Here is a 9,054-nt window from a genome sequence, read left to right as displayed (position 1 = left end):
CATTCTGTGATTCTGTGATTCAGTGAAAAGAAAAATTACCAATGCAGTAACTGAAAATCACGTATTACAAATGGTATGGTTTATTGATGGGACTACACTACTTAAAAATTACACGTGGGAAAAAAATGAAGTGGCACTTGATCCAAGCCAATTTAATCCCACGTCCAACACTGAGAAGCTATGGGTGCTTCTAAAACAAGTCTGCAGCAGTAAAATATAAAGAACAATCCACTCAACATTTTAATTACAATTGGGCTTGTGTGATTCTTTATGAAATGCAGGAAGGGCCTAAAACCATGTTCTTATTCTGCTTTATGCTGTCTTAAACCTTGTTCTGTATCAGACAGGTCCTGTTGACCCACTTGGGTCTCTCTCCTTTGCGGAGAGAACTTCTATGAAAAGTATGCCAAAACTCACAACTACTGGCTTACCAGAATGGAAGAGAGACTTGTTTTATTTTATGAGAAGAGGTCATTACCTCTCCTTGAACTGCAGATAAACAAGAGCTATAAGTACCATAAATCACAACTGCCTTCATGCGTGGTTTAAACATTTCCCAGCAGGGTTACCCAGCCTCCACCATCTGACTCAGGAAGGGTCACTGTTTCACTGGCCATCAAAAATGCTGCAAAGCCAGACAAGACACAGCTAAGGACAACAAAAGCAAAAGTAAATCCAGTAGAAACAAGTCAAGTCACGCTCCTACAATTAAAAAAACCTCTAAACACAGTTAAAAAAAAAGTTAAAAGTAAAATAGTTCAACACTAATTAAAAACAGACTAAATTTCCTTCATCTCTGAAGCATGATGTCAAAAAAGCGCACACTAGACATTGCTTTGCCTTTAATGAAAACACTCCCAAGCCGCCCTGTCCCAGGCTGTGTGGTATCGCCTGCCCTCCCAGGAGCTCAGCACAGGTATTCTTCAGACGAAGCTTTTGTGGATGAGCCAATCAATACTCACTCCCACACTGAGCAACAAGTCTCTGAATCACTTTCAATTAACGCATAGTCTTCTGCTTCTGAAAAATGCCAGGGCCTGCCTCCACAGCTATTATATCAGTTCTTACACCAAATGTTTTCAGTTTGTAAGTAAGTTTCTGTCTTGATAAACCTCTCACTCATGGAAACCAGATTTAACTGACTTGGTCCCTTCCCCCTCTTCCTAATCTTTCCTTCAGGCTTTTCCCCTCCTGACATACAATCAACAAGTCAAATTATTCCTTCGGTCATGTAGGCAGATATCCCTATCACCTTCAGATTATGTCCCTGCATTCGGTGCAGTTGCACAGACAAAATGGACTGAATTCAGTAGCAGCTTCTGGGGAGGGAAGAAGCACCAGCCCCTGGTGCTGCGGTGCAGGAGGGTGACCCGCAGACTGTGGCACTGGCTCATGGCACTCTGCAGTGAGGCCAACACAAGAGACCAAGTTTCATGGCAGAAGCACACTCTGACAGGCTTTTTGTAGCATTTCTGAAAGATGCAGAAAAACTAGGATGAGCTGGGCCTGAATTGGAGGTTGCTGGATGCCTCAATGAACAGTAAGTACAATGGGAATCCAGGACATAAATCACGATTCAGGGCACTTTTGAGGCTGCCCAAAGGCACCACCTGTACCTCTAACAGTGGGAGAGATCGTAATGCAGAGCGGCTTATGTACTGCCTCCTCCATGACAAGGGATGGGACAAGCGAGAGCTGCTGCAAAGAGCACTGGCAAAAGCTGTAACCAGTTCCCCAAACCTAGAGACCCAACCCTGCGGCAGGTCCTGAGCTCTTGCTGGAACCTGCAAGTTGCTCGACATCGCACAGATGACTGACAGGGCTGTTGTTGCGAACCATTGTGCAGATGTGCCATTCAGCAGTCTGAATACAGGTTTGTTGAGGAAAACACTTCCCAGGACATGTGAGACTCCATGCATGCATATATGATTAAACAATAATTTCTGAATAGGGCTTCAGGAAAGACAGGAGATCAATCTGTGTGCCTCAATTACTGTGATGTAGAAGCAGCAATCTAGTATGTCCTTTATGCTTCTCCCCCAGCAATAAGGAAGCACAGGCCGTTTGGAGATTACTGGTTTGTGAATCACCTTCAGTGGTGTTCTGAATTTTCAATATCTTTTCATGTCACTCCTGTATGAGCCATATCTGTTTTATTTTCCTTCCTGACAGAGGTACTTTCCTGTGTTTCAACCTTCTTTAAACTCACTTGTAATGGTGAACACAAAGAGCTCCATGCACAGGCTGCTGTGACTTTTTGCAGCTGGTTCTTTATGTGAGGCATCAACAGTACAGGAAAAATTCACAGAATTGAATCTTTCAACCCTATGACAGAGGACAAATTCCCTGTCTGAAAATGTGAAAGAGCAGACGGAAGAGCAAAACTGCATTTCACCCTCACAAAATTTACTGTGGGGCAGACGAATGTCTGGATGGATTAGCAGTGACGGGGAGGTCTGCCAGACAGTGGATTTTTTCTTTACAGCTGAACAGCTACAGTGGCTTTGATCCACGCTGCCTGCTCATTTGGGTTTGTGCCTTCACCTTTCTTGTCACTGTACAAAAGATGACAGCATCAGGGACCCAGCATATTCCCTGCATATCCAAATTCTCAGTGGTTGCAGCTCTGTGTCATGTTATTGTTGATGGGTCTTTGCCTGAAAAAATTTTACTACATCCAAAAGCGCAGGTTCCCATTTTCCCATTGTCAGCACATTATTGCTTTCAACAACTGAAGGGGGGCAGTTGTTTTCAGACAAGGCTCCTCCTAGTTCCAAACTGTTATCAACAGGGTTTTAAATTAAATTAAAAGGTATTTAATTTTTAAAATTGTCATTGTGTTCGTACTGTAGAGCAGAAATCTTGTTGTGTTTGGATGGATGCCGAATAAGTCGTTAGGCTCTCCTATTTCCTGTAAAACCCGCAGCATGTGAGAAGTGCACTGAGTCAGCTGCTCCGATACGACACTGCCAGCAGATACAAAGCCCATTTCTCTGGTAAGTGCAGCGAGAAGGTGGGGAGACATCCTGCAGCAAACATGTCAGGTCTGTGATATTTGTTGAACATTCTTGTAAATAATTCTCTGTACCAAAGTCTGGTTTCCATCAACTGCTGGGCTTGGGTTAGCATTGTTTCTCTCAGTTGCTGTTTGCGTGTCTTTCCTTCTGCAGTGGTGTGTTTAGGCAACAGATAAATGCAGACAAATTGCAAGTGAGACAAATTGTAATGGATGTAATTAAAGGATGTTTCCTGTTGATGGTAGCTACAGAAAAGCAAGCTGGAGCTAGCAAGTGGTGTAGGACTTATTTTGACTCTCATGGATTTTTTTATTTTAGAATAGAAAAACCACCTTTTGGAGGTGCCATTCTCCAGTGGCTAGGCAGGCAGCCCAAGTCACAAGCTTAGTAGACAGCTAAGTTTTAAGCAAGCTAAAATCAGGGGAGATGAACTGTACACAACCCATCAGTTTACCTCACAAGCTACACTGTGGCTTTATGCTAGCATGACCAAGAGATAATCCATCCAGAGCATATGATACCAGGACCGCATCTGCTAGCACAAATGCCTGCACTAGTATCGAAATGATGCCATGGGTTTCAGTCATGGATCTGAAAACATTTTAACAGTATGCATCACACACTATGCTGGCCTAATATTTTCTTGTACATACTGCTCTTTAGGCTGTTCGCATCATTATGGGAATATACTGAATGTTGACACGACTGGAGCTTCGGAGGCAACTGCGAAACCAGAACATCTGAGCTATGCAGGTAGGTACTAATTCAGTTGTTCATCTCCCCTTACATCCCCGCACAAGCTCATACCTGTTACAGATCCCAGTCTCTGGATGCCAGCCATTGCCAAGTGAGCAGATTCTTCCACAACCAAAAAAAAAATCCTACTTGGGTATGTAAATTTATGTTGGGAATGGAATTGCCTTTGGCACGTTCTAAGGAATATTTAAGACCACCACAGAGAAAACGCAAGATCTCCTGGGTACATCCAACCCCTGTCATCGAGTCTGCTTTTCTCTCTCCCTTAAGAGGGTTTCCCTCATGACCTAAGTTCCTGAACATTTCCCCTCTACAGTCCTAAATTAAAAGGAGCTATATCTGGGACTAATCCACCCAAACACTTAGATTTAAAACAAGAAGACCTGCTTTTTATTCTGCACACTAGAGAACTGCCCTCTGCATTTGAAAAAAAAAAAAAGTATTTTATATTTCTGTGTATTTGTTTCTAAGGCATTTATCCTTCAGCAAAACTGGTCAATTCTATCATTGATTCTCTCTAAATAGATTCAGAAGGATTCAAAATGTCAGCTCAGTCATAATCACTGTTAGAACAACTTGTTTCTGATTTTAAAAATGAAAGGAAAAGTCATGCACGTTGTGTTGTAGGAGTTCTTGCCTCAGAGAAGATTGCAGAAAAAGATTTGAAGAACATGGAGAAATACAAAGCCAAGATTACAAAAGCTGGCAACAGCAAGTGTGTTGATCCAGCTGTGATTGCTGGTATTATCTCTCGAGAGTCGCACGCTGGGACAGTGCTGAAGGACGGCTGGGGTGACAACAGAAATGGCTTTGGTTTGATGCAGGTAGGGTGAACGTTCTTAAAAACACAAACCTCATCCTTCTTTTGAAGCAGGAAGTCAGAAGAGCAGCAGAGGCCCTGTTGAAAGGCAATTCCCTAAAACTTTTCAGACAACTCAGTAGCCAGAATAAAGTTGACACTGACCCAGCTGTCAGTTCCCGGCACTGGGGAACCAGGGAAACACTCTGGGGAGTCTCAGGGCATGAACAGACTACATTTGCACCACGAAAACGCTGCTTGCTTCCCAGTGCTCTCTTGGGGATTAAGAGATTAATTGTTCTTATTTCATACTTTAGATAATAAATCTTGATTCAAAAAGCATTTTATTTTAACTAAGCTTGAAGGCCTATAGGCTGCAGCTACATACAGTCAGGTTAATTACCCCTTATGCACCACAGGGGCCTGGCTACTGAGGCAGCTTGCTTCATTATTCATGCTTACATTCACGCCTCACTTGTTTGCCAAGTTGTACGTTTATCCATACAATCCTTAAACATTTGCCGCATACATTGGGATGCACTTTTGTATCAGCTTCAGACACCTCAGACTTGTGCTTTACTACCCCATGGATATGAGGAGGAAGAGGACGGAGAAGGAGAAGAGCAGAACCGAGGCAGAGATCAAGGGGAGACCCCTAGAGGAAACAGGGGTTTTCCCACCCTTGATGCAGGTGGGGAAGAGAGTAGCAGTCACCCTGCAGCTGGAAAAGCTTAAACAGCAGTAAGCTCGATTTCTGCACCCTGTCACCTTTACAGCAGCAGCTATGTTGGGTTTTCAAGACTCTGACAGACAAAGCAGTGGGCCAGGCATTCCTCTTCAGTATCCCGATAGTCCGCTATTCACACACCTGCTGGCTTCACCTATGCCTTGGGCTAAGTTTGCTTCCTCTCTATGCAATTACAAAAGAGGTAACATATGAGATTAACAATCAAAATGAACACAAGCAACCTGTAAACAATGAAGAGCTCTGGATAAATAGTGGGGTTTCTCATGAGTTGATATTGCTGTCTCACTTTCAGGTTGACAAACGGTACCATAAGATTGTCGGTTCATGGGACAGTGAAGAGCACTTAGCACAAGGCACAGAGATTCTATGTGGGATGATAGAGAAAATCCAGAAGAAATTCCCAACATGGACAAAGGAACAGCAGCTCAAAGGTGGAGTTTTGTCAAGCTTTAAAATGTCAGCTTTAAAACCTTTCACACACACGCAAAAGTCAAGTACAATGATGCTGTAAAACCGAGCACTTTAGAAAAGTAAACACATCCCAGCCCCCCCCTGTTAATTTTATTGCAGTATGGAATAATGTCCCTTGACTTTCACTGAAAGGAACAGAGGAATAAGGTGTGGTTAGCTTTCTAGCACGCTTTTGGAAAACTTGTCAAATATAATGACATTTTTCAGTTGCAAGGAGTAAGGATGGGTTTTTCTCCTCCTCTCTCCACTTCATTTGCTTTATGTTGCCATACCCACCTACAAAATTCTCCTATGCTGGCAACTCCAAAGAAGGAACACATTAATTTTGAAAATGTATGTTCCTCTCTGAAAGAAACATGGTTATATTCTTGAGCACTGAGTACAGCTGAAGTCATCATGGTTGGGTCCCTTTATTCCAGCTACAGTACCAGTAAGTCCAAGGTCATTAACACAAGGAGACATGAAGGCATATGCACAGAAAGAAGCAAACAACTGATGATGTTACATTAGCAAAATACAGCAATGGGACAATGATTACCATGACGGGATGTAAAGGAGGAAATTATGATTCCTTCACAAAGTTAAAACACAAAAGGAACACCCCAGTGGCAAAAATGGCTGGAAATGGTAATGTAATACTGGTGAAAAGAGAGCTGCAAACTAAAGCAACGCATTTATGTTATGATTTTTGTTTGTTTGCTTCCTTATTTACTGACAAAGTATCGTCTCTGTTTATGTGTTTCTTTCACTCTCATTTCAGGTGGGATTTCAGCCTATAATGCTGGAGATAAAAATGTCCAGAGCTACGACGAAATGGATATTGGCACATCACACAATGACTATGCCAATGATGTGGTTGCAAGGGCCCAGTTTTATAAGAGAAATGGATACTGAGATACCCGAGTAATGATTAGATTTGAGTCACTGATTGCATATTTTGCTTCTAACTTTAAAAAATCCTTGATGTCTCCCCCAGAAACAGTAAGAATGGGGAATGGCAATGAAACCAGAAACAAATGTAAGCTTTCAATGTTTGTTTTTTTTTCAGCTAAGGCTAAAAAAATCACTTTAAAAGATAACACTGCTTATAATCCAAACTGTAACCTATCTTTTGCCATTTGTTTTTTATCTCACTTCACAAGAATATTTAAGCAGAGTTTTCATCTGTGCTTGTGGCTTCTGTAGCAGCAGATTAATGCTGCAAGAAAGTTATAACACTGCTTAACAAGATTTTTATCTGCCTTAGATTTTATCTGTCAATACATGTGTCTAACAGCAGTACAAAATTGGTTGTTAACAATTTGCAACTTTGGAATTTAACGTTTGCAATAAATATTGTATATGTTTAAGCTACCAGAAGAGTGTATCACCATGTATCATATCCTTTCAGAATAACTGCTTGTAACTTTGGTGATGTGACCCCAAAGTGGCTGTTTCTTGTGACAGGCAGGAAAATACTAAGCTAGGCTTAACTTTTCTTCACCCTTGATACTACCTCATTTTAGCCTTTACAGTTGCAAGCAATCTGTAAAACCCAAGCTGCTGTAATGAATACTTTTATTGAAGCTATATATTAGCTTCAGTGAAGGGTCTGGATTAAGTATAAGCACATTCCATCCTGCTTTTAAAACAGCACATAGTTTATAAAATCTGATGCAAGTTCATGCACAATAAACAGATCTTTTTAATCAATCATATAGTAGAGCTTTTGGAGAGCCTTAGCTTCAGAGTTGTTGGGTTCATCCAGACATTTTAAGACACAGTAGAAAAGTAAGCACTTTAGAGTGCTTAAAAAATCCTCCTCAAGCATATCACTAGGGTCTAAAGGAGAAATAACAAACAGCACAAGTTGGTTGTTTATTTTAAATATGGTACATTTTTATAGCTAGTATTTTGTATCTGTGATTAAAAATATCCTGATGCTATTATTAGGATTGTATTGATCTACTCACACCACAGTATTAATTACCAAATCTGAAACAGTGAATGAACCTGCAACAGAGCAACAGCACAGAAATAGAAATGTATTTTTAAAACACTACATTTCTGCACTGCTGCCACATATTGCACCAACAATTTGTTTGAATATACTTTAAATGCTATAGCAGGTAGTCATGGCAAATGGTTCAGACCCAAGAAGCAAGCTCAGCGTGAGCCAGCTGCGTGCCCAAGCAGCAAAGGCAGCTAAGGGTACCCTGGGCTGTATGAACAGATGCACAGCTTGATCAACAGAAGGGATTACATGCCTCTACTTGAGCACTTGTTAGACCACATCTAGAGTGTCCGGTTTTGGGCCCCCTGACACAGGAAAGACCAATTAAGTAGAGTGAGGTCAGCAGAGAGCCACCAAGGTGGCTGGGGCTGGAGGACTGCCCCCATGAGAAGGGACAGCTTCAGGTGGACGCAAGAGCAGCCTCACAGTAGCTCCCTGTGAGGGATAATTGAGGAGATGGAGCCAGGCTGGCTCCTTACAGTAGTGCAAGGCGGGAAGAGGAGTGACAACAGGCATAAGCTGAAAGAAGAGATGTACAGACTGGTTACAAGACTGTATTCTGCATATAACCTTTTCCCCATGGAGACAGGCAGGCAGCAGAGCAGGCTGCCCAGAGAGGCTGCGTTGTCCCTGTCCTCTGAGGTTTCCAAGACCCAACTGGACAAAATCCTGAGCAACCCGGTCTGACCTCAGCACTGGCCCTGTGTTGAACAGGAGGCCAGACTAAGAGACCTGTGAAGTAGCTTCCAACTAGAAATTTTACTGTCATCTTAAGTCAGCCTGTTTGTTCCCTGCACAGAAAGGCAGCATCTCTTACCTGTGCTTCAGGAAGATTTACATGAAGCATTTACAATGCTCCACTAATAAAAGGATGCGAACACACACTGTGTCTGCGGACCCCATTGGTCCAGGTTTTAGACCCGAAAGCAATCTTTAGGGAACGAATTCTTACAAAGAGAAGGTCTGGGATAGCAGATTGACTGTGTAACAGTTGTGACCTTAGAGGAAATACAATTTCAGAAACACCCAAACCTACACACACATTAAAAATTCTAAGAAAATGCAATTCCCTTTTTCATGAAACTTGCCAGCTTGTCAATTAAAGACAGCTGTAAACATCTCTTGTAGCTAAATCTTACCCAGAAATAACAGGTACTATCTAAAGTATTTTCCCTTTTCTGTACTTGGGAAGCAGTTATTAGCTCTGCTCTAACTTTGGCAGTTTTATCACACACTTCTAAAGTTGTGCAGAGTACCACGCAAGTTTGTT

The 9,054-nt window shown here is 42.0% G+C and overlaps 1 protein-coding gene across 1 annotated transcript; it reads left to right on the top strand.

Annotated features, from left to right (window-relative positions):
- Window positions 1–2,926: 2,926 nt before the first annotated feature.
- Window positions 2,927–6,685, top strand: LOC104471251 (lysozyme g-like; the record flags this gene model as incomplete). Its single annotated transcript, XM_010086525.1, has 5 exons — window positions 2,927–2,996; window positions 3,681–3,770; window positions 4,401–4,597; window positions 5,613–5,751; window positions 6,552–6,685. Coding segments are annotated over 5 exons (630 nt in total), but the record flags the coding sequence as incomplete, so codon positions are not given.
- Between the last annotated feature and the right edge of the window lie 2,369 nt (window positions 6,686–9,054).

The sequence above is a fragment of the Pterocles gutturalis genome, unplaced genomic scaffold (genome assembly GCF_000699245.1).
Source record: "Pterocles gutturalis isolate BGI_N339 unplaced genomic scaffold, ASM69924v1 scaffold10176, whole genome shotgun sequence".
NCBI lineage: Eukaryota > Metazoa > Chordata > Aves > Pterocliformes > Pteroclidae > Pterocles > Pterocles gutturalis.
This window is presented reverse-complemented; position numbering and strand designations above follow the sequence as displayed.